Here is a 27,228-nt window from a genome sequence, read left to right as displayed (position 1 = left end):
ATTACATCTCATGATGCTGGGAGGGATTGGGGGCAGGAGGAGAAGGGGACAACAGAGGATGAGACAGCTGGATGGCATCACTGACTCGATGGACGTGAGTCTGAGTGAATTCCGGGAGTTGGTGATGGACAGGGAGGCCTGGCGTGCTGCGATTCATGGGGTCACAAAGAGTTGGACACGACTGAGCGACTGAACTGAATTGAAACTCAAACAACAAATCAAGTCTTCTCCATTTTAATTTTCCTGGTCAAATATACTCTTCTTAAAAGTTCTACTTCCTCATCTTTCCACTAACAAAGACTCCAGCAAATTTTTTATAAATGGGATGACCCCAGATATATTATGGTTAGTTCATAAAATGACAAATGTGCCTTGATATGAAGCTTGTTGGGTTATAAAGTATTAAGTTATGTGCTTAGTATTCTGAATTTTATAAACTTTAAAGAAAGTATCTAATTAATACCATTAGTTTTATTAACAATAGCAATTTCCAAAACACACTCCTACTACTCCAGTGTTTATTTGATAATGCTCTGCTTGGTTAAATTTCATCTTAAAATAAAAACTGTAAGAACTCCAATTAAAACATTCTGAGGGTTAATTTTCACTTTAGAAATAAGAGATATTCCTTATCTCTTCATAACAGATATAATTTTGATATAATTACTAATTAACTGACCACAGAGCATATGAAACAACATTTATCAGCAATCAGATTATTTATTAAACTTTTCCTTTATCTTAAAGAACACAACTCTCCTATCAAATGTAAACTTTATTTTGATATAACAGCACAGAATGACTTTGGAAACCTTTCCTAAAGTTAAAACTTTAGTTTTTAATCAAAAGGAGAAAATTACTTTTTAGTGTTTCATTGAAAATTTGAAGCAGAAAATGAAAAAGAAAAATTCTACACAATTTCATTGTTGTATACTTTAAGGACTAAAATATCTTTGTATAAAAGCTTTTCTGCTATATTTATACTCCAACAAGTCATACTTTCATTTCAATTCTATTTTAAAAGGCATAGCAATTTCAATTTAAATACTTACAAAGAACTATAAAACTCTTATTTAACTCTGAAAGGATGAAACCCTTTCATTACACAACTTAAAATGTAAGGTTTACTAAATCAATACTCAAGTCATTTTAATATTAACATAATGTCTTCAACTTTTTCATTTTAGCATCATAAAATGAGCCTTCTGATATTCTATAAACAATATGTTTATATAACATAAGTTTAGACTAAAATTCGATGTAAACAGTAACAAATGAAATTGGAAGGAAACATAAAGAAAAGTCTTAAATAAGAAGAAAAATCTCCAAAGTCTCAAACAGCAAAAGCACCTTCCCAGTTTAGTCTCAACATGTGCACAATTTTCTGTTCATCCACATGTTGCCAGGACCCTGAAAATGACTGAAAAAAAAAAACAAAACTATAATCACTTAATTTTCTGTCACCTTCAAGGAAAAACAGGAAAAAATCCTTTTCACAACATCACATAAATCAATCACATGATAATTTAGAGTGATAAAACGTGAGTTAAAAGTTAACTACATTCCTTTTATCTTAGGTTCACATACAGACATAAAGAAAAGAAACTCACATATAGACAAAGTAGTAGGCAGTGGGGATTAGTCTAAAGTAAAATTTTATCCTCTTATAGTTCCCATTTCTTTTGTATAATCTTCATCAGATTTTCAATTCTTAATCTCACTATTTATTAACTAAGTATTTTAAGTGACAGACTTTATTTTCTTGGGCTCCAAAATCACTGCAGATGGTGACTGCAGCCATGAAATTAAAAGACGTTTGGTCCTTGGAAGAAAAACTATGACAAACCTAGACAGAATATTAAAAAGCAGAGACATTACTTTGCTGACAAAGGTCCGTCTAGTCAAAAGTATGGTTTTTCCAGCGGTCATGTATGGATTTGAGAGTTGGACTATAAAGAAGGCTGAGCATAAAGACTCTTGAGAGTCCCCTGGACTGCAAGGAGATCTAACCAGTCAATCCTAAAGGAAATCGGTCCTGAATATTCATTGGAAAGACTGAACTGAAGCTCCAATACTTTGGCCACCTGATGTGAAGAACTGACTCACTGGAAAAGACCCTGATGCTAGAAAAGATTGAAGGCAGGAGGAGAAGGGGACAACAGAGGATGAGATGGTTAGATGGCATCACCGACTCGATGTGAGTTTGAGCGAGCTCTGGGAGTTGGTGATGGACAGGGAAGCCTGGCGTGCTGTAGTCCATGGGGTTGCAAAGAGTCAGACATGACTGAGCGATTGAAGTATTGTAAAATTCTTTTTTCATAAAAAGTAACACATACTGAAGATATAAACAATGTATAAACAGTAAAGAATATGCTATCCAGCTTTGGAAAACAGTTCAGCAGTTCCTCAAAAAATTAAACATATGGCCTTTCAATTCTACTCCTCTGTATTGTATACTGAAGATAAATAAAAACATATCTCTACACAAAAATTTGTACATGAAAGTACATATAGCAGCATTATTCACAACAGCTAACAAATGGAAGCAACTCAAATGTCTATCAACTGATGAACAGATAAAGTGTGGTATATCCATATAATGGAATATTAATAGTAGTTGTTTAGTTGCTAAGTTGTGTCCGACTCTTTGCGACCCCATGGACTGCAGCCCACCAGGCTCCTCCATCCATGGGATTTTCCAGGCAAGAGTACTGGAGTGGGGTGCCATCGCCTTCTCCAAATGGAACACTATCCAATCATAAAAAAGAATACTGACACATGCTATAACATAGATAAACCTTAAAAACATTATGCTAAGTGAAAGAAGCCAGACACAAACGCCATATGTTGCATGATTCCACTTATCAATATATGAAATGTCCAAAACTGACAAGTCAAGTTGACACACAGCAGGTTAGAGATTGCCTGGGAACAGGGGGCAGAGGAGATATCAGAGTTGGAGGATTTGGGCTTGACTATCAATGTATATGGGCTTTATTTCTAGGGTGATGAAAATGTTCTGGATTTGTTCATGGTGATGGCGGTACAAACTTGTGAATATAATCAAAGCTGCTAAATTCTTCACTTTAAAAAGTGAGTTTTATGGTATGTGAATTATATCTCAATAAAAATTAAGAATAAGTTTTCTCCTACCCTAGACATCCAGTCTCATTCCTCAGATAAACACTCTAACAATTTCTTTATAACTTTTCAGAAATTTTAAAAGCATATAATTAGTATATAAATATGTGGGATTATCCCTCCTTTTTTTCTCAAACACACAAGGCAACATTTTACTCCCCTTCTCACTTCTTACTTTCACTCCACTATAGATCATTCAAGGTGAACACCTGTAGATATACTCCACTCTTTTTAAAGATGCATTCCAAGCATGAATGAACTGGTTCATAGGCACCAGCCCTCTACCGAGAAACATTTGGCTTGTTTCCAGCCTACAGCTATTTCAAATAATGCTACAGATCTTTACAGATCTTTAAACAGATCTTTGCATATCTGTAAGCTAAATCTAAGATGTGAAATTACAAAGTCAAAGAATGTGTGCATTTTTAATTCTGATTTTGTCAAACTATCCTCCAAAAAGGTTGCACAAATATACTTTGCTCAGTGGTAAGTGAAATGTCTTAATTTGTAAATTACATTTTTGACCTTTGCCAATGTGATAGATGAAAAATAGTATCTTACATTTCTAATTTTAGGTGAAAGTGAGGATCTTTGTATCTTTCTGTGAACTACCTATTTATGTCCTTTGTGTTTTTCTGTTGTGAGTCTTTAAAGATACTTTCAAATAGCAAAATAAGCTAATTTCTATTAAAAAAAAATACTATGTATTTGGATTAAACAACTTCCAGTAAATGTGTCTGTATCTATGTCCTCTTCTATTGAATCTGCAGGTTTCCTAAAGATTAGTATTCAAATCTTCATTTGGATTAATTCTAGTTATTTATTAAGGCACAATTAACAAAGACTAGCTAAATTAAATGACTAGTATGTGGATTTACAGGATAGAGGTGAAATGTATTAGAAAGAGTAAACCTTAAAGCCATATACAGGGAAGTACAGAACAGCTTTGGACTGTGTCAGGCAAGAGACAAAAAAGACAAATTTGGCTATTCTATTTGCTGATAATGCTATAGGTGCTGTTTGAATATTCTGGTTGGTCTTCTCAGTATAAAATGTCGTAAATATGGGCATTTACAATTCTGTATATACTGGTGGGAGCAGTGGGAAAAAATAGCAATGGTTGGTAACATAATAAGTCTGTGTGGTTTTTTTTGGGGGGCGGGGCACACTTATAAGATTTCCCCCAAATAATTTACATGGTCGCCATTGTAAATACCTACCAGTGTTTCGAAGAGGAAGTCTTATCCTGCTGCTTGTTTGGAGCCTGCTGCAGGAGGCACAAGACTGTCCAGCTGCTGACGGTGTCCTGTATTAATCAACCACTCATAAAACTTGTTTTCCACAAGTACCTGAAACTGCTTTCTTTGATCCCTAAAATTGCAAAAACAATGCACTCATATTAATTTTATACCAAGTGGTTACAAAATGCTTTAATAGGATAAATTTTAAATATTTCTAGTTATTCATTTGTTCTCTCTGAATGACTGCTTTGTTCAGTGCTACATACTACATCACCACCACCAAAAAAAAAAAAAGATTGGTCAAATACAATTCTCTCTTTGTAAAGACTTGTCAGTAATTATATATTTTCTACTGTGATCATTCACTCAACAGATATTTACTGAGGACCAGTGATGCTGAGTAGTGTTCTGACTGATAAGACATGTAAAGAAAAGAGAAGTGGCCTCTGTCCAGGCAGGTTTGCACCACACGACTCCAGAGGGAGTGGTTCCCATTGTGATCTATGTAGTCTGTGCTCTTTGTGAACTGCATATTCTAGTAGGGAATATAGGTAATAAGTAACGTGTGTGTGTGTGTGTGTGTGTGTGTGTGTGTATGAACCTAAGTAGTTAGAAAAACAGAGCAGAGTAGGGAAATTGAGAGTATTGGGAATGCTAATTTAGAAAGGACTGACAGGAGACACCTAAGATCACACTTAAGCAGAAATCTGAATGAAGTGGTGGATTAAGAAAAATAAATATCTGGAGAAGAACATTCCAGGCAGAGGGAACAAAAACTGCAAAGGCTCAAAAGTGAAAGAATATTTAACATGCTGAGGATAAGCAAGAGAAGTTCCTGATAGCCAGGAGTTGGCTTAGCACCTAGGCTTAGCTAGGCCTAGGTGTAGTCTGGATCTGGCCTGGTTGTGGTGCTCTTCTGTTAAACATAAATAATCCCACAGCACACCAACAGCAGACAAGATCATTGTGGGATGATGCTAGATCAACACAACAACAAAACCACTCCAAAATCATATCTCAGGTCTGGATGAAAAACAAAAACATTTTGTGATCCAAACCATAAAAATGACTGAGCATTACCCTTTCCTGGCTAATGAGTGACTGCTGTTTCTTTACAATCACATTTTTTTTTCTCATTAAACTTTTTTTAATCGGTCTCAAATTCTGTGACAGATTTTTGGTCAAGTTGTTTTCATTAAAAAGTACTGATTTTAAAAACTAATAATTTAAACTGCCACACACAAAACATATGGTCCACAAAAACATTCTCCTTTCCTTCTGAAGGTTTTATGATGCATTGTTATTAACCAGTCTTTTACTATTAAACTTAAATGGCCAATTGAGACAAACAGTTCTGAGACCGTTCTTCCACCACTGATTAAGACTGGGGTGGCAGGTATTGGGGATAATATTCATTTAGCCTTCTGAGCTTTCTGGGCAGACTTGGTGACCTTGCCAGCTCCAGCTGCCTTCTTGTCCACTGGTTTGATGACACCCACAGCGACTGTCTGTCTCATGTCACACACAGCAAAATGGCCCAGGGGAGGATAATCAGAAAAGCTCTCGACACACATAGGCTTGCCAGGAACCATATCAACGATGGCAGCGTCACCAGATTTCAAGAATTTAGGGCCATCTTCCAGCTTTTTCCCAGAACGATGATCAATCTTCTCCTTCAGCTCAGCAAACTTGCAAGCAATGTGAGCTGTGTGACAATTCAGCACAGGTGCATATCCAGCACTGATTTGGCCTGGATGGTTCAAAATAATCACCTGAGCTGTGAAGCCAGCAGCTTCCATGGGTGGATCATTTTTGCTGTCACCAGCCACACTGCCACGACGGACATCTTTGACAGACACGTTCTTGACATTGAAGCCCACATTCTCCCCAGGAAGGGCTTCACTCAATGCTTCATGGTGCATTTCTACAGACTTCACCTCAGTTGTTACATTGACTGGAGCAAAGGTGACCACCATGCCAGGTTTGAGAACACCAGTCTCCACACGACCCACAGGGACAGTACCAATACCACCAATTTTATAGACATCCTGGAGAGGCAAACGCAAGGGTTTGTCAGTTGGGCGAGCTGGTGGCAGGATGCAATCCAGAGCTTCAAGCAGGGTGGTTCCACTGGCATTGCCGTCCTTACAGGTGACTTTCCATCCCTTGAACCATGGCATATTAGCACTTGGCTCCAGCATGTTGTCACCATTCCAGCCAGAAATTGGCACAAATGCTACTGTGTCGGGGTTGTAGCCAATTTTCTTAATGTAGGTGCTGACTTCCTTAACAATTTCCTTGTATCTCTTCTGGCTATAGGGTGGCTCAGTAGAATCCATTTTGTTAACGCCAACAATTAGTTGTTTCACACCCAGGGTGTAAGCCAGAAGGGCATGCTCACGGGTCTGCCCATTCTTGGAGATACCGGCTTCAAATTCACCAACACCAGCAGCAACAATCAGGACAGCACAGTCAGCCTGGGATGTGCCTGTAATCATGTTTTTGATGAAGTCTCTGTGTCCTGGGGCATCAATGATGGTAACATAGTACTTGCTGGTCTCAAATTTCCACAGGGAGATATCAATGGTAATACCACGCTCACGTTCAGCTTTCAGTTTGTCTAAGACCCAGGCATATTTGAAGGAGCCCTTTCCCATCTCGGCAGCCTCCTTCTCGAACTTTTCAATTGTTCTCTTGTCGATCCCGCCACATTTGTAGATCAGATGGCCAGTCGTGGTAGACTTCCCTGAATCTACGTGCCCAATGACAACAATGTTGATGTGGGTCTTCTCCTTTCCCATTTTGGCTTAGGTTTAACGGTGGTTTTCACGACACCTGTATCCTGGCGGCAAACCCGTTGCGAAAAAGCTACAATCACATTTTTATCCCCTTCATTCCTCTCTTCTTTAATATAAAAATTATTATAATACCAAATCACAGAATTACCCTCACTTCCAGATTGCATCCAACTCACAACAGGACCCTCCCCCAAATCATCTATCACAGCCAAAATGCAATGACCAGTTCTTTTAAACATGCTTTTATGGAGATGTAACTAATTCTCTCCCTCCTTGCAATACGTAATGATACCCAACTTTATTCTACAGATACATTCCTGGTGGTGTATGGCTGGATGGCAGTGAGTAAGTAAGATCATATTATGGTGGGAGGACAGTGAATAAGGAAAAGAATGGCAGAAAAATGAGGCAGAAAGGGCCTGGTAGGTACCATGAAGGTTTTATATTGCATTTTGTTTCAAGTATGATGGGGACTCGTGAGAGGGGCCACAGTAAGGAAATGATATAACCAAATCACTTTAAAAGGATGATGTTGGGAGTTTCAGTTCAACTTAGCAAATAATTCCTCTGTCTTTCCATGTTCCCAAGGTGAAATTGTGTGCTTTCCCTTGTTTCTATTGTTATCAAGGATCTTACCACTTGAAGACACTCTAACTCACAGTTAACATGTGCTAAGTGCCTTATCACATTCCAGATTCTGCACGTGTATAAGCTTTCTGTACATGGGGGAAAATCTAGGCATCTAAATACCAGCAGCATCCAAACAACAGAATTGCTTTAAAAGAATGTTTTTCTAATGATCCACTTTTATATCACATCATTATAATGATTATATTATATATGATAATAGTTCACAGAAAACAGTAGAGACACTAAGAACCTAGGTTCTGGAATCAGGCTGACTAGATGCAAATCCTGACTCCTGTGTGACTTTGGGTAAGTTACTTAAATTTCTCTGTTCCTTAATTTCCTCATCTGTGATAAGGAATTGTTCAGTTCAGTTCACTCAGTCATGTCCAACTCTTTGTGGTCCCATGAACCAGGCCTCCCTGTCCATCACCAACTCCCAAAGTTTACCCAAACTCATGTGCATTGAGTTGGTGATGCCATCTAACCATCTCATCTTCTGTCATCCCCTTCTCCTCCTGTCTTCAATATTTCCCAGCATTAGGGTCTTTTCAAACGAGTCAGCTCTTCTCATCAGGTGACCAAAATATTTGAGTTTCAGCTTCAGCATCAGTCCTTCCAATGAACACCCTGGACTGATTTCCTTTAGGATGGACTGGTTGTATCTCCTTGCAGTCCAAGGGACTCTCAAGAGTCTTCTACAACACCACAGTTCAAAATATCAATTCTTCTACACTCAGCTTTCTTTATAGTCCAACTCTCACATCCACACATGACCACTGGAAAAACCACAGCCTTGACTAGACGGACCTTTGATGACAAAATGATGTCTCTGCTTTTTAATATGCTGTCTAGGTTGGTCATAACCTTCCTTCCAAGGAGTAAGTGTCTTTTAATTTCATGGCTGCAATCACCATCTGCAGTGATTTTGGAGCCCCCCAAAAAGTCAGCCACTGTTTCCACTGTTTCCCCATCTATTTCCCATGAAGTGATGGGACTGGATGCCATGATCTTAGTTTTCTAAATGTTGAGCTTAAAGCCAACTTTTTCACTCCCCTCTTTCACTTTCATCAAGAGGCTCTTTAATTCTTGTTCTCTTTCTGCCATAAGGGTGGTATCATCTGCATATCTGAGGTGATTGATATTTCTCCCAGCAATCTTGATTCCAGTTTGTGCTTCATCCATCCCAGCATTTCTCATTATATACTCTGCATATAAGTTAAATAAGCAGGGTGACAATATACAGCCTTGATGTTAGGAAGAAGAAATGAGTTAGTACATAGAAGGTGCTCAGAACAGTACAGGGCACATAGTAAGTGCTCAGTACGTCTCACTTACTTTTATGGTCATCAGCATTGTTTTGCTAAGCTGAACATGACTGATCTGTATTATTAGTATCTTGGTGGCTCAATCCATGAGATACAAACCAAGTGGAATGTTTGTTACAGATAACAGCAGTATTTTTACAGTGGATTCCCAGAGAAAGCATGAGTTGTGACTATTACCGATGTTTATATTTTTGGTAGCCAGCAACTATTTTGAAGAAGCTAAATGCAAACTTACTTACAAAACAAAAAGAGCCTCACAGACTTAGAACTAACAAACTTATGGTTGCCAGTAGGAGGGATGAGGGGAAGGGACAGTTAGGGAATCTGGGATGGACATGTACACACTGTTATATTTAAAATGAAATAACCAACAAGGACCTACTGTATAGCATGTGGAACTCTGCTCAGTTTTATGTGGCAGCCTGGATGAGAGAGGAGTTTGGAGGAGAATGGATACATGTATATGTATGACTAAGTCCCTTTGCTGTCCATCTGAAACTATCACAACATTGTTAATTTGCTATACCTCAATACAAAACAAAAAGATTTTTAAGAAAAGAATCTAAATGCAAGTGTGTAAGTATATCTTATATACTTCCTTCCTTAATCCATATGCCACAAAAATGCATCCAGAAAATTAGATGGCTGGATCGAGTCTTTTTTCAACAGTTTCTCTTAGAATGAAGTTAATTCTAACAGGTCACGTCTCAGACATTGAGTAAACAATCTCACCTAGAAGATGTGTCTCTCAAACTCATCATTAAGCAGGGTGTCTTACACTCACACTACTACACATGGTACAGGACACACCACTACAGTGTCTTATACACGCATCATTACTATAAGTTATCTTTATTAATGAACCTTTATATCAGTCGTATCAGGTAGAAAATACACTCTATATGTATGTGAAATAGCCAAGAGATAGATCAGATGACACCTTCAGTGTCACACAGTAAGCGGCATGGTCTGTACTAATTCCGGAGTCAGAGTACTTTCCACTACAATACAGACATGCTGTCCAAAGAACAACACTAATTTTAACATCCAATAAAATCAAGAGATCTAATTAAAATATGCACTCCTACTTACATATCAAATCACAGCTCTGGATCATGAGAAATAGAAACATTTTTAGAAAGGCTGCTATTTTCCAAGATAATGATAATCAGGAAAAATAATAACAAAAAACGAATACCAAGCAAATGGAATCCAATTATTAAAGTAAGAGTTTTTCTAAGTCTTAAGGATCAAGACATTATTAGGATATAGGACATTTCATGTAAACAGCCTCCAAAAGAACTTGATACCCTCTTCTCAAACTAGCTCCAGCTCCCAGATGGACAATGTTGTAGAAGAAGGACCCCTCCATCTTGTGGTACTATAATGTTTCCTACTTATCTTTCCTAACATCTCTAACAAAATTAAACACCAAAATATTGTACAGACAATGATTACTTAATTATTAAATAATTACTTCATAATTATTCTGAGCACCAACTACTTTTTAAGATGTACATGCTATTCTGTCCAGAAGAAAAGTGATCAAAGGTGTCTAAACTGGAGTGCAATTTTTGAAGTCATCTTTGTCTTTTTTAGAAAATCTTGTACCAAGTTCAGCCTCCTGTCAAAATATTTCTGGTTTCCACACCCTTTATCTCCACTCTAGTCCAGTTTCTTAGTCTAGAATATCGTAATACCACCCTGACTTCCCTCTTTCAGATCTAGTCAGAGCATCTTCATATGTGCCAATCACATTTATCTGCCATACCATCTAATAAGGTGGTTTGCATATTGCAGGCATTCTATAAATGTTCCTGAATAAATAAAATGGCTTTCTGAACTTCATTGCATTGTTTAAAACCCTTTTATGCCTTCTATTATTTAATTCCACATAAATCTAACTCTTATTGACTGATATGCAAGATTCTACATGATCTGGCTTGATCTACTCATACAAGTTTAAATATTATTATCCACACCCTGAATCTTGTTTAAGCAACTGATTTCCAGGACACCTTAAGTCTGCTTCTACTTCCACATCTGTTCCTCTAATGCTGTTTCAAGTATTCTGCCTAACCCTCAATTCCTATCCAAACTCTGCTCATTTTTCAATGTCCAACACAAATTCTTTCCATCAATCTTCTCCAACTACCCACATTCATGTTTTCTGAATCTTTATATATGCTTTATATATAGTGTGTCCCTGGCTCCTAGAGTTTAAAGACAAGTACCCTTGAAATAAAATTTTGTGATGGACATAATAAACCATAAGCATCTATTATATCAAGCATGTTATTAAAAACAAGATACTTCAGTACCTACAAAGTAAGAAAGAAACAATTTCAGAATAAAAGACAGTATTCTAAGTTGACTAAATTTAGCACTACTTAAAAACACTGTACTTATTTTTCACAATTTACTATTAATTAGGAACTCTGACAAAAACTGGCATGAGTCCATGGACCAGCATTAGGAATCCACTTTTGGGAAGTCTATCTGTAGAGTAGAGGAGCCAGGACCTGTATTTTTAACAAGCTCTTTAGATGATTCTGATACACAACCATTTGAAAACCACCAATATAGTGCAGAGGAGAAAATTAAAAACTAAAAGTAATCCATTTATGATTGACCTTATATACGGTCCTTCATTTAAGTCTTATATCTGCCAGTTAAACTGAAGCTTCTTAAAAGGAGAGAGTCTATTTGGGAAGGTCATGTACATACTGCTATATTTTAAATGGATAACTAACAAAAACCTATTGTATAGCACATGGAACTCTGCTCAGTGTTATGTGGCAGCCTGGGTAGGAGGGAATTTTAGGGGGAGAATGGATACATGTATTATGTATGGCTGAGTCCCTTTGCTCTTCCCCTGGAACTATCACAACATTGTTAACTGGCTATACCCCAATACAAAGAGTTTTTTTGTGTATAAAAAAAAATAAATTTACTATACCAAAAAAAAAGGAGGGAGTCTAATACTTGAGTATCCACTTGCTCCCATCCCCCAACCAAACAGTACCTGGAATACTGACCTTAACAAAAGACACATTTTGTCTTTTTTGTTTGTTTAGCACAATTATAAACATGTGCAGATTAATTTGGGGGGCTTCCCAGATGGTGCAGTCATAAAGAATCTACTTGCCAATGCAGGAGACGCAGGTTTGGGGGTTGGGAAGATCCCCTGGAGTAGGAAAAGGCAACCCACTCCAGTAGTCTTGCCTGGAGAATTCCATGGACAGAGGAGCCTGGCAGGCTTCAGTCTATGGGGTCACAAAAGAGCCAAACACGACTGAGAGACTGAGCATGCATGCAGATTAATTTGCTTTCCCGTGGCGTTTTACATAAGACAAGTTACTACTTACTTCTAGAAACTACTCACTTTGTTAAACGAGCTTCCTTCACAGTTTTCTGCCAGACCTGTATCTTTTTTTCCCTTTGGCTCAGTGCTTTCTGATATGCAGATGGAAGACCCCCAGGTATCTCTGTTGTGTCCCCTTCCATTTCAAATGGAATAATAAACACATAGAATTCACATGGTGGTAGGAGTTGGAAGACACTTGGGCTGCTGTTCTCTCTGCACACAATCATGGGATTATCCCAATAGTTAGGCACTGTAGCAAGGCCGGTCCTGGCCATGTGGTCCTCCAGCATCGGGTAATGGGTATGAAAAGGGGCAAAAGTTACTCTCTGGTTCCCAGAGAGAATAAGGGGGCGTGTAGGTGTCAGAATGTGAAAGATGCAACCTGTCGTCGACGAGATGGACAGACGATGGCAAACAGCAATGACTTTAACATTGTCACAGCTGTGGAGGTGAAGAGCAGTCTGAATAGGGCCCAGGACAAAGGTGCTATTTCTGCACTTCTCAATTGTCACGGATCTGAAAAATGAGGTAAATTCCTTTGAACAAGATTAAAAAACGTTTGACTATGATATTATTCTGTGATGACAAATAAAAGGACCAACCCCATTCTAAAGAAGATGTAACAATGTCAGAACACTATCAAGACTGCTTACCGTAAGGGAGAGAGCAGATATATAAAAGACTCGTTGCAACGATGGATCTTTACATGTGCCCCCACCAGAGTATCTGAGCTCTTGGCCAACGTTTGCTTGTAAACCTGGCTCATCACCACCATGCGGTGCATCCTTGGGGCCACGTGAGTATTACAGGCAATCTTTGCTCTCTTGGTTGTCCCTTCAACTATTTAAGAAAAATACAAACGAGATAGTTTCAAAGGAAACCCATCATCCAAATGAGCTTATACATATCTACATGTCCACATGTCTAAAATTAGATACATAACAGATTTAAGAAGTGTTAGATCTGGGTGTCAGGTAAAGAGATGTATGCTATACTACACTCTGTGCTTTTCTGTATGTCGCCAAATTTTAAATTTTTTGCCTTTTTAATAAAAGGTGAAATCTACAATCCATTCAAGATTGCCTATAGATCTAAGATTTTTTTCATGTCTACTCTTCAAGTTAAGTAACGTGCCTAAGGCCATATAGCTAGTAAGTGGTAGAGTTGACGCAATTCAAATATCTTCCCCAACTCACCTTAATTTATCATCCCAACTCTGAAATATTCTTTTTAAATTGCCATAATACAAATTCTGAACTTCTCCTAAGTTACTTACCACATCCTTCCATGCATTCTATTTAGGTTCATGTCTTTACTCTCAGGATCATTACTGAGAGTACATCTTCCTCTCAGACATGCTGCCTTGCACAAACTCACACTCAAAAACTCTGTGCAGGCTGCCCTCCTAACACAGTCTCACCATGACATCATTGCTTTCTCAGACTGTACTTCCCTGCAAGCCATCAGGACCACTCTCGTAAAGAAAACTGCCAAATGTGGAGAGGTCACATAGTACACTATTCTTCTTTTAAAACAATTCTTATTGTTTTATTAGAAAATTAATATATGGCTACTGTAGAAAACTTTTAAATACTATAAGTAAAATAAGATAAAAATTATTTGTAATCCTACTATCTACACATTTTATAATCCTAAGAGGTCAGATGTCCTTTTTCCTCCTAGTACTTACCCTAACAATGTTTAAAAACTTACTTGCACCTATATTTCTTTTATCAGCATCAACAATTATATAGTGTCTCCTGTTTATAGAAGCCATACATACCTGAGAGTCTGACCTCATGCTAGAGCAATAACTTGGTTGCATGTAAAATACTTGGATCATTATAGATGTTGCTCAACCGTTTTCTGAATCTTAGCATTACAAAAATTTGATACAAAACTGCTTTTTTTTTTTTTACATTTGCATGGAAACTATTTTCTCTTTATCTCTGAAACTCAGAGATTTTGAAAGTATATTCTAGTTTTTTCCTATTAATTCTGCCTGGCATTTGCCTTAGTGTAGCACCTACTTCTGAGGCCCTCTTCTCTTAAAACTTATACCTGGGCCCCAAGAAGTCATACAGTACCTGAACCTATCCTGTCAGCCATCACTGGACAATCAGAAGTAGATACCTTTGCAACCAAAGCCAAATTCTCTCTACTATGAATTTAAATTTCTAATTCAGAAATAGCTACTCTGCCTGTGTCTGTATAGCTAAAAGAACTTCATTTTTGCAACAACTCTATGAGGGTATAACTGCAGAATAGCCAATTTCTGCTAAGTGGCACAGAAAATGGAAAAGCTTCAAGGAAATCAGCATGAGAGTGAGAGGGAAAACAAGCCAGAAAAGACGAAAGTAGAGCACAGAAAGGACTAACTGAAGTTGGAGTTTCTGTTAGTTGCAACCAAAGCAAGTTGGACTAATGAGTCAACTGAGATTGTTGCTGCCTTGAGAAAAAGTCATTTACAATAGAGATGTTCCCCTTTTTCCCTTTTATAGTAGCAATATTCTTGAGGTCTTCCACAAAAGATGTGTGATATACACCAGAAAATACTAGGTTCCATAACCTGTCAGTCAATTTAATATAGATTAAGATATTAATAAATACCTTGGTGAGCCCAAGCCAATTTCTTCCCAGACTTGAGGCAAGCAGATGTACCAAATGGATTCCCAGTCAAGCAGGTTCTCAACCAGGCTTCCAGCTTGTAGAAAGAAAAGGTCTTAGAGGTCTTTGAGAAGCCAGTTTCCGCATGCAGTGGTTGCCACAGTGCAAGTTCATAAAGCGGATATATCTTCCTAGCTCCACTCACTGTACCTTCGATAAGAAAGCTGAGTGCCACAACAGCTTCCCGAGAGACTAGACTATTGTGGGTTGAATGAAATGATGCGGTAAGTTGCTCTGGGTCTAAAAGCAGCTCAAGGAGATCTGACAGATGATCACAGACAAAAGCCTGATGACTGTAATCATTCCAGTTCTAAAAAATATCAAAAGAAAGCACTCTCAACAGAACAAAGAGACTCAGTGAGATCTGAAACTTTTATATTTTAATTGTTTTATGTTTATACTTTACCTCATCCCCCCAAAAGCATTCAAGGTGACTATACAAAACTTATAAAGATTTTCTGTGCATGTGATAGATATAAAGAGATTCTATCCTACCTAAGAATCCAAAAGTAACACTAATAGCTAAGCTTCAGTGTGTGCCAAGCACTGTTAAAGAAACTTTATCATTGTTTAGTCCTAGCAACAGTCTTAAATTAGATGCCATTACCATGCCCATTTCACAGATGAAGAAATGGAGATACAAAAAGAAACTTGCCCAAGGTCACACAGCTAGTAAATATTCTAAAACATTTCATGAAGCACTAGGTTTTTTTAATTTACCTTCTCAAATCACAGAACTAATTTCAAAATCCGATGAAAAAAGGCAACTGATCTTACAGTAGTCAGATTTAAAAGAAGTTATTACTTTGGGAATAAGCTTTGAGTTGGCGGACGTTCTAATAACTTGGCTCATTCATTTGACAGATATTTTTTGATTAACTCTATGTGATATGACCAGTGTTACGTGATGAATTATACAAACTGAGTAAGACATAGTTCCTGTGCTCAAGGAATTCAGCATCTGTGTAGTGAAATGACAACATAAAGTAAAACACAATGAGATAAGACCTATAGCAGAGATCTGAAAGATGTTCTACGGGCAGGAGAGGAACAAGAACGCCATTTGGGAAAAACAAATCTTAGTGTAGTGCTGTTTGAATAGATTCTTGATTGACATTGGTAGTTTTGCAAACAGATCGGGAAAAAAGGCCATTCTAGCCTTAGGAAATTGCATCCAAAGGCTCATAGGAGTAAAATTACGTGCTATGTTGAGAGAAGTCAAAATTCTGGGTGGGGTGTAGGGAGCATGCTGGGGAAGTGGCAGGGGAAGGTTAAATGGTAGGTAGCATCCATTCAGCAAAAGCCTTGCATGAAATACTAAGGTCTCTGGGCGTCATTGTGTGTGCCAGAGATTTTCAAACTATTTTGTAAACAGCTATACCATTTTCTCTTTTGAATAAACTCTCTTTTGGATGTTAGAGAACACTTCAAAGCAGAGCAGCCCACAACCTCACCTGCTCTTCCTCCCTCGTGCTGCATCTCCCTCCCCCACAGTAAGCAGGCTGGAGAGGACTCCAAAGAGTACAAGGGTGCAAACAACAATGACAGTGAGAATTCACTGATGGAGTTCTGACAGGAGATGGATACAACTGATCTGTGTTCTGGAAACTCCAGTGTAGTAGGTGGGCTATAGATTAAAAGCAGGATGATCAAGTAGGATCTAATACCAGAAATAAAAGCAAAAAAAAAGACCTATAGAAGAAGAAGAAGAAACACAACTTTTTAAAGTTATTTTGGAATCAGAATCAGTAAGGCTTGACAACTAAGTAGGTAAGGGTGGTGATAAAGAGAGCATGGGTGGCTGGCTGGTAGTAACTTTCACCGGCAGAGGGAATATAAGTTAATTCAAGTGAAGGGAGATTTACTGCAGGGACACATAGTCATCTCCCAAATGGAATTACAGGGAGGCCTCATCAGAACCAGAACTGGAAAGCCAGTTTGAACCTCTTCCTCTCCCAGGACGCTCTGCATATCTGTTCCATTCTCTTCTTTTTCTCTGATTCCCTCAGAGTTTCTAATCCACCATAACTCCAGGTGACTCACAAATGTGGTAGCTGTGCTGGTCTCAATGCCACATGAGCTACCAGCAAATACCCATCACCAATTGGTAATTTCTTCAACTCCTTGGGGTATTGTTTGGGCCACGGTCACCATTTCAAATCAGACCAATTTCAAATTCATGCCAAGGAATGGGTTACTCTAGTCAAGTGTCCATCCCTGGTCCAGTCGGTTGCTGGGAGATGCCATACACAAACTAAAGTCACCATATACCGGTGCTTACTGCGCAACAAGTCATGTGCTGTGTATTACTGAATTCTCACAGCCACTCAGAAATAGGCATTATCATCACCATGTAGAGAAAAGAAGCCAAGCAAGAGAAGTTAACTGACTTGTCTACAATCATGTGAAATCGAATTCATCAACATTTGCAAAAATGTGAACACTAATTAAGAGTCAAGTAAATGATTTGCCAGAAAATTATCTAAGTGATTTTTGTGTCATTGAAGGAACCGAAATCACTTCTCGATGTTGATTGAGACTGAACATGTTGATTTTGTTTTATAAATAGGAAAAAAAGAAAAAAGCAAAACAAAACAAGCCAGCAAATCTCTGTCTTATATAAGTTACTCAAAGTAATATTTAATGAAGGCAATATATCTCCCTTGAAAATTGTCCCTTTCAGAGAAAGAGACCATAATTTAAACAGTACCTTATTATGACAACTGGATTTTTCAGTCAGGTCAGGAGACTGAGATCTGTGTCTGGGACTAGGCCACTCTTCCCCAATCAAAGATGTCCTCAGGGAGACCTTGTTTAACTGCTGTATATGTAAGAAGAGCAGAAACTGCAGGGTGTCCACTGAAAGCTGTCCAAGAAGAAAATAAATGATGAACCCATGTCCTAAAATGACATCAACCACTAGTCTACAACTAAGTAGATATAGTAAAAGAAATTCACAACAGTGTTCTGATCCTAAAAGGACAAATGCAAAAATGTTTCTAGCATTGGATACATATGTCTCTGGTACCCAGATGTAGGAGTGTCTAAAACTAATTAAACTGGAGTCACTTATCTTCTCAGAAAGCTATGTAGCATCTATGGCCATTGATATTCTCTCCCAAGAGTCATGAAGCACGTTCTTTTATGAAGTATATTATTTCAAAAGTTTAAAATTATATTTAAAAAACCTTAGTAATTTGAATTAAAAATTAGATAGGCAGGAAATTTAATCAAGACACAGAAGTTAGTTTAACATAATCATAAACTAATCAACAAAGTTTAGGATATCAGGGCAACATCTGAAATTGTATGTAATTTTTTGGTGTATGGTATTCTGTGGAGGAGTAGGCCTCAGGTTTTCATCAAATTCTTTAAAAGTGCTTGATTGAAAAAAAACTACTACTGGCCGGACAAATGTTTCTAAATCATTTCTTATTTGAAGAAGATATGGTTTGAAGCTCATGATTATCCTCATATACCCATTCCCATACACATACAATGGAGGCAAAAAAGTGAAGTAATACCTCTAGGACTACAGCTATATTCACCCTGATTGCCAACACAGCTCAAAATCATGAAGTCTAAGGAATTTAAAAATATGGATTCTCAGAACCACCTAAATCTAGCTGTTCAAATCAGCAGTCAACATGGAACCTCATGAATCTATGTCTTTTTTTTTTTAAGTTTTGTTCTTAACTAAACCTTTTGAGGTAACTGTAGTTTCACATGCAGCTGCAAGAACAAAGATCTGATGTACTCTTCACTCAACTTCCCATCTTACCAAACTATTGTGCAATAGTATTGACACGGTGTTGACATGGATGCAGTCAGGGTAGAGAACACTTCCATCCACACACGGATCCCTCATGTTGCCTTTTTATAGCCACACTGACTTCCCATCTTCCCTCACCCCTTCTTCAGCCCCTGGCCACTTTTCTGTTCTCTATTTCCATAATTTTGTCATTTCAAGAATGTTACATAAATGGAATCACAGTATGTTATCTTTTGGGACTGACTTTTTTCACTCAACACAATTTCCTGACTTTATGCATATCAGTACTTCCATTTAATAATTATTTGTTATACTGTCATTACTTCTCCACATACCTGCCTCTCCATGAGACTATGAGATCTCTTTTTCATTTTTATGTTCCTAGTAACTAGCACACATAGTAAGCACTCAAAAAACACTGGGGCTTCTTGAAGGTTTTATTCATCTCGGTATCCACAGCACTCGCTACTGCACACAGTAGGCACTCAATAAATGTTTAAGGGCTGATGCTGAAGCTGAAGCTCCAACACCTTGGCCAATTGATGCCAAGAGCGGACTCCTGGAAAAGACCCTGATGCTGGGAAAGATTGAGGGCAGGAGAAGGGGGCAACAGAGGATGAGATGGTTGGATGGCACCACTGATGTAATGGACGTGAACCTGGGCAAACTCTGAGAGATAGCAAAGGAGAGGGAAGCCTGGAGTGCTGAAGTTCATGGGGTCATAAAGAGTTGAACATGATTTAGCGACTGAACAACAACTAATTATAATGCCCTTCTCCTCCTGGTTGTTTGCCAAACTTTTTTTCAATTTCCAAAACCTTGTTTAGATATTATTTCATGTGGTAGAGTCTCGCTAGATGCTAACTAAATACCTTTCCCTCCTTGAGCACACAATTAGATGGCATTTCCCAGCCTCCTTTGAAACTGGATATGGCATAACTGGGTTACAATCAATGGAATATGGGTGGATTTACATATACCACTTTCAAGCCTCCCAAAGAATAGAACTGAAGGACTCAGGCCCTAGTGGGCATGGCCATAGCAAACTGTATTTTATTTGCAATTGTTCACTTCCTCATCTTCCAAGGGGCTTACATGGCTCTACCCGTGGCCACAGGATTTCCCTACTTCCTATGAGGCAGATTCCCTCCCATCTTAATAATATCAGGCATGGACATATGACAAGGCTTTAGCCAAAGGAACAAAAGTAGTTGCTGTTTATGTCACATCTGAGCAAAATTTTTAAGAGGTGTCAAAACTTTTCTCCTATTCCTTTGCTCTTCCCTTCTATCATAAGACAGGTATGACCTTCACAGAAGCTGTTTCTTCAGCCTGAGTCCCCAAATGGGCAGAAACAGAGCCAGACCCTGGAAAAGAGCCTTCACTAAAGTGCAAACTAAAAGTCAAATAAGCAAGAAATAAACTCCAGTTACTGTAAGCCACTGGAATTTCATTTTTGTTTGTTTTTAACTGCAGCAAAGCAGACTAGTACAATAGTGGTTCCAAAAGACAGAAGATGCCTAGACCCCTGAGTCATTGCTTAGACAACAGCAGCCTAGAGACTCATCCAACCAGATGCCTTATGTTGGACTGCCGCATGAATAAGAAATAAAATGTTATTGCACTAAGCCACTGAAATGCTGGACTCACTTGTTACTGTAACAAGCTTACTCTGATTAATATACTTTCCCTGTGAAGTCTTTCCTCATCACCAGAATTAATTATTCTCTTCTCTATTCTGTTTCTGTACTCTATGTATACTTTCACTGTACATTCTATACTATTAAATAGTACTTTTTAAACTGAATTATAGTTGATTTACAATACTGTGTTAAATTTCATGTGTACAGCAAAGTGATTCACACACACACACTTGATTCTTTTCCATTATATATACACACATTTGATTCTTTTCCATTATATATACACACATTTGATTCTTTTCCATTATATATACACACATTTGATTCCTTTCCATTATATATACACACATTTGATTCTTTTCCATTATATATATACACACTTGATTCTTTTCCATTATAGTGTATTATAAGATACTGAATATAGTTCCCTATGGCATACAGCAGATCCTTGTTGTTTATCTATTTTATATATGGTAGTGTGCATCTGTTAATCCCATACTCCTAATTTATCTCCCCTCTTCACAAGTTTGTTTGCTATGTCTATGAGTCTGTTTCAGTTTTGCAAATAAGTTCATTTGTACTATTTTCTATATCCACATAGAAGTGGTATCGTATTTGTTTTTCTCTGTCTTACTTCATTTAGTTATGATAATCTCTAGGATCATCCATGTTGCTGCAAATGGCATGATTTCATTCTTTTCTATGATGAGTAATTAATATATGTATCTTGCTTATCCATTCATCTGTTGACAGACACTTAGGTTGCCTCCAAGTGTTAGCAACTGTAAACATGCTGCTATGAACACTGGGGTACACGCATCTTTTCAAATTAGAGTTTTCTTTGGATGTAGGTCCAAGAGTGGGATTGCTGGATCATATGGTAGCTTTATTTTTACTTTAAGGAACCTCCATACTGTTTTCCATAGTGGCTGTACCAATTCACATTCCCGTCAACAGTTTGGAAGGTAGTCTTTTCTCCACACCCTCCCCAGCATTTATTATTTGTAGATTTTTTGATGATAGCCATTCTGAATGGTGTGAGGTAATACCTCAAAGTGGTTTTTATTAAACAATTTTTATTAGAGTATAGTTGATTTGGGCTTCCCTAGTGGCTCAGATGGAAAAGAACCTGCCTGCAATGCTGGAGACCCAGATTCGCACCCTAGGTTGGGAAGATCCCCTGGAGAAGGGAATGGCAACCCACTCCAGTATTCTTGCCTGGAGAATCCCATGAACAGAGGAGCCTGGTGGGCTATAGTCCATGGGGTCACAAAGAGTTAGACACGACTGAGTGAGTAATACAGTAACAGTTGATTTATAAGGTCTGTTAGTTTGAGATGCATAGCAAAGTGAATCAGTCACACATATATCCACTCTTTTTTTAGATTCTTTTCCCATACTGGTCATTTCAGAGTACTGAGTAGAATTCAATGTGGTTTTTGATTTGCACTTCTCTAATAATTAGCATTGTTGGTCATCTGCATGTCTTCTTTGAAGAAATGTTTATTAAATAGCACCTTTTTACACACACCAGCTTCCCCTACTAGTCTATAAGCTCCATGAGAGCAGAGCTGCTAGTCTAATCATCTTTGAATCCCAGCACATAGCAGATGTACACTTAAAAATAGGCAGGTGCTCTTACTGTAACAGGTCAACAGTTCATAAGCACCCACATACCTCAATATTAGTTTTAATGTCAATGAAAATATTTCCCTCTTCCAATTACAGGGTTTCTGTATCATTATCACTTTGAAAGTAGATGGGTATGGATTGCTAAGTAAGGACTAATTCACTAAATACTGCCAAACTGGAAATGCTAAAACTTAAATGGTGCTTTGGGAGCACATGGTCATTAAAATCTAAAACTTGCACACTCTACAGTTAGTACAAAAATTTTAAATAGTTTATTTCCCAAAGTAACTAAACACACACACATATACATATAAATTCATACCTGATTTCTTTGCTTTTCGACTTCATCCTCAGACATGCAGTTGGACAGAATCTCAGACCATTCCAGGCGCTCCTCTGGTGTCTTCATTGCAAGACTATCAAACATTTCAAAGTAAAGCCATGCCAGATCCTTAGCTAACTGCAGCTTCCCACAGGCAATGTGCCTCCATGTAGACCAAGACAGGCGTGGGTAACCTCCCTCTATGGTCCGTGTTCGCACATAGGTGGATATCTTCCTGAGATAGTGAAGACTGAACTTGGAAGGAGGGGGAATCTGCAAGGCACCCACTATAAAGGGTTCTGCTTTCACCCAGAGGAGAACTCCGGACTGATCCATATTATCTCTAAGGACATCTGCGTGAAAAGGCTTCTTTGCATACCTAGGAAACAAAGTTTCTTTACAAACTAATTTGAAACAAAACTCATTTACACATTTTCTTGTAAGGTGACCTCTCCCTTAACTGTTTATAAATGTACTGCTGCTGCTGCTGCTGCTGCTAAGTCACTTCAGTTGTGTCTGACTCTGTGCGACCCCATAGACAGCAGCCCACCAGGCTCCCCCATCCCTGGGGTTCTCCAGGCAAGAACACTGGAGTGCGTTGCCATTTCCTTCTCCAATGTGTGAAAGTGAAAAGTGAAAGTGAAGTCGCTCAGTTGTGTGCCACTCTTAGCGACCTCATGGACTGCAGCCCACCAGGCTCCTCCATCCATGGGATTTCCCAGGCAAGAGTGCTGGAGTGGGGTGCCACTGCCTTCTCCATTTAAATGTACTAGGTCAGTTTAAAAAGTGAATAGATTTTTTGGTCAGATCTCATCATAATCTATTTGAGCAAGAAAAAAATGTGATAAAACCATCTGACTTGTTCAAAGTGGTTGTTCTAGGAAGAGTATAAATGCATGAGGTATGAGATAGATGCCTGCTCAGGATAAAGAAAAGAAGAAATGGAAAAAAAGAGCCATCCTATCACCAGAAATCTTGCTCTACCCTGAGGGCAAACACTAATCAAAATAAGAGGAATAACATTTCAAAGTCCAATCACTTACATATAGAGGATGAGACTGACTAAAGATTGGGTGTGTTAGTTGCCCATATGAGTGCAACATCAAGTACTAGCACGAGGTGGCAGACAATAACGCTCATGTAAACATAAACCGAAAAAACTGACCAAGGAAATTAAAGCACCTTTATTCTCTGTAACAGTTAACCTGCTCTGGCATATTCTATTGTCCTTAGTTCAGGAGCAATATTTTTAGATTTTGTTGGTCCATTGCTTGTTGTAACAACAAGACACCATTTTAATGGAATATTTATTAAATATCTAAAAATGGAAGGGGAGGAAAGTATCCATAGGCCTACCACCAAAGGGAAACTGGTTAATATTTTACTGTGCTTCCTTCCTTTTTCTACACAGGTTTTTGAATGTTCATAGTTGTGATAATACTGTATATTTTGCATTGTATAATACAATTTTTATTATTTTAAAAGCTGAAAAAAATATATTCCAGTTTACTCAACTGTTCTATTTTCAGACACCTTGTAAATTTAAGTTTTTTCACAAAAACAAGACAGACAAAACAGTGATCATTGTTGAAGCTGGATGATGAGCACATGGGGGTTCACTTACCTATTCTACTTTTATATATGTGAAATTTTTCCACGATAAAAAGTTTAATGTTTTCACTTTTATAAATAATGCTATAATTACCACCTTTCTGCATATATTCTGGCTTGTGATTAATTCCTAGAGAAAATTTTCAAATGTGCATTTGTGAAATGAAGTAACTGACATTTCTCAAGTTCCTGCCATATATGTCCACTGCTTTCCAAAATGATTATATAAAATTTTCCATCAGTTGACCAAGCAATGGTTTTCATCGAGCACGCCTCAGCATTAACCTTACTTTAAAAACCTTCATTTTATGACTGGATGAAAAAAAGTGTTACTGCTATTTTTGTTTGGCACTTGATTCTAAGAAAGCTGTGCTTCTTCAGGGAATTCTCTGTTCAAAAAATAGCGGACATAAATTACGTGCATATTATGTGCCAGGTAGCATTCTAAGTATTTCATGCTCTTCACCTTCTTTCATCCTTACAATCACCTAGAGATACATATATTATCCCCATTTTCAGATGAGAAAACGGGGGCTTAGAAAAGTTAAGTGAGTTACTTACCTAGAGTCACATACTTGAGTTGGCAGAGAACCCTGGATTAGAATTCAAGTCAATCTGACTTTAGAACTGAGCTACTTACAAATATATATAGTAATACTTTAGGAACCCAGTTTTAGGAGAGTCTGGAAAGTGGGAGTGAATCCAGAAGAGAATTACCAGAATGAGTGGTCTTAAACGGAGGGCCACGTAAGGGCCAGGTGAAGAATCATGGAAGCATGAACCCCAGAAAGGGTGTGAGAGGGTGGATGACAGCTATCTTCGAACTCTCTGAGTAAAATCAGACGATGCAGGTTCTGTGAGGAAGATCTTGGTCCGCTCCAGTATAGTCCACCTGTCTCTATAGCGAGCAATCAAAAGCTCAATGGAGACGAACCCTCTATTCTAACCACGAAATTCCGGACGGCTAAATTCATAAACATAAACGGAAGCTCCTTTCCGCTTCAAAAGCTTCCCTGGGATGCCCTGGGATCCTGGTTTTTCAGGAAGGGAGACCAGCGTGAGGCCCAAGGCCGTCCTCCCGAGGCTTCGTCGCCACCTCATCCGCTGTCCAGGGTAGGACGCGGTCCAGGTTGGGAGGCGGGATGTGCAGCCCGAGAGCGCCCGGATCAGACTTCGGGAACAGAGAAGCCTCAGATAATAGGGTCTGTAGAGGACCCAAAACCTGGCGAGCGCAAAGGCTGCCTTCCCAGCCGGAGCCTGAAGCGAGATGGTCCCTCTCCTCCCTCCCTGGCGTGGGCCCGCGAGCGGTTACCTGCGAAGGCAACGGGCCGTTCCACCGGACCTCTCAGGGCGCGGCCGTGCCTTGCGCGCCAGACCGGCCCAGCCCTCGTCGCCCAGCTTCTGCGCAAGCGCGAGGTCTCGCACCACCGAGACCTGGCGCACGACATTGCTAGAGCGGCCCAGTACTTCTTTCGCGATCTGCGAAACACTTGGCTGGCGCCCAGAGTCCTTGATGCTGGAACCTGGAACCAGACCTGGCTGCTTTCTGGAGTCGCGCTTTTCTACTCAGGGTAGTAGGAAGTTTTCTATTCCTCCACAGAGCTGTGGTCAGCGACTAGCTGCTGGTAAGGTCAGCACGCTTTCATCAGTAATAATAATGAAAGTGACAGTTTACTTTTATAGAATACTATGAACTGGGCACTGATTAAAGCACCTTAACTTATCTGTCTTCCTAAGAGCACTCTAAGTACACTTGTTTTACAGATGAAGAAACTAGGGCTTAGAGAGGTGAAAGTAACACAGCGACCGAGCAAAGATACAAACCCAGGCTATCTGAAGCGAGAGCGACCCAGGGTGAGCTCATGTCAACCATGTTACTGCCTTTAGGAAGTTTTTTTTGGATTTCACCTAGTATAAGAACATCACTCTTTTCTCTAAACTTTCATTTTATGATTTTTGGCCATTTTCTGTTTTCTTAGTTCGTTTATGGCCTCTAGGTGTGGGAGATACAAAGGTAAAAAAGACTGTAAAATGCAATTTAGCTCCTCTTGCATGTGGCCTCTCTCCCTTAGTAGGCATCTTCCTGAAAGCAGTAACCTGGTCTCCCTCTTAGCTCTGCACTGTATCTGGCACAGTGTTAGCCACTTGAATTACAGTAGTGAACAAAACATAAAGCCCTTGTTTTCTTGGAGTGTATATTTTGATAGGGACAATGGGTGAGTGCCAAATCTGAGCTGAGGCCTGAAGAATAAGAAGCCAGCACATGAAGATCACAGTCAAAGCGACTTTTACGCCGTGGCAGACTCTGTTCTAAGCTGCTGCCTTAAACAGCTGTTAAGAGAACAGTCCATATTCATGCTCTCATGAAACTGGCATTCCAGTATGTGTGTGTTAGGGCAGGGATGAAAATAATAAAACAGAGCAGTATAAGAACAGAGATTCAATAGTTGCTAATTTTGGTTGCCCCGTCAAGGAAGTCTTCTATAAAGTGGTGAATTTAAGTGTTATCTGAGTTTAAAAAGGAGTCACCCCTGTTAGGATCTGAGGGAAGAGTGTTTCAGGCAGAAAAAACTAGAATAAAGGCCCTAACCAGGAATGAGCTTAATGTATTCAAAAAAGATAAAGGAAACTTTTGCTGGAAAAGGTGGTAAGGAGTATACTAGGTGAAGGTACAGATCATGTACATTTTTTGTTCTTTTTTCCCAGCTTTATTAAAAAATAATGTCTCTTACTGGCCACATGTGGCTATAGAGCACTTGAAACTTGGCTAGTGGCACACTGGAATGATGCTGAGAGTCAGGGTGCATTCATTTATACATGCCTCCCCATGTCCTGCTTCCTGATTCTGACTTCTGCCTGCCACCTGCTGTGATCACTGGATCACCATAGCTGCATTGCCAGTCATGGTTCAAATATTTATCTGTGAGGTTTGCTTTCTCTATTTAAGTTCCCATAAATTTTTATTTCATTATATTTATTCTGCAGATGATCACTGGCATGTTTGAACAGTATCATTCTCCCACTTCCCCAGCTCTTTATATTCTAGACTGAGAGATTTTAGATTATCATCTTAATCTGA

The 27,228-nt window shown here is 38.7% G+C and overlaps 1 protein-coding gene and 1 pseudogene across 1 annotated transcript; both read right to left on the bottom strand.

Moving 5' to 3' along the window:
• Positions 1 to 1,313: 1,313 nt before the first annotated feature.
• On the bottom strand, positions 1,314 to 25,526 carry TBCCD1 (TBCC domain containing 1). Its single transcript, XM_068983742.1, has 8 exons — positions 25,462 to 25,526; positions 22,539 to 22,917; positions 17,880 to 18,035; positions 15,113 to 15,479; positions 13,156 to 13,342; positions 12,521 to 13,018; positions 4,362 to 4,512; positions 1,314 to 1,420 (listed from the first exon to the last, which is right to left on the bottom strand). Exons 2-7 carry the CDS (start codon positions 22,872 to 22,874, stop codon positions 4,383 to 4,385), a joined length of 1,674 nt encoding a protein of 557 aa, XP_068839843.1. The 5' UTR covers positions 22,875 to 22,917; positions 25,462 to 25,526; the 3' UTR covers positions 1,314 to 1,420; positions 4,362 to 4,382.
• Positions 5,691 to 7,183, bottom strand: LOC138083998 (elongation factor 1-alpha 1 pseudogene; annotated as a pseudogene).
• Positions 25,527 to 27,228: the final 1,702 nt, after the last annotated feature.

This window comes from Capricornis sumatraensis, chromosome 1, assembly GCF_032405125.1.
Source record: "Capricornis sumatraensis isolate serow.1 chromosome 1, serow.2, whole genome shotgun sequence".
Classification (NCBI taxonomy): domain Eukaryota; kingdom Metazoa; phylum Chordata; class Mammalia; order Artiodactyla; family Bovidae; genus Capricornis; species Capricornis sumatraensis.
This window is presented reverse-complemented; position numbering and strand designations above follow the sequence as displayed.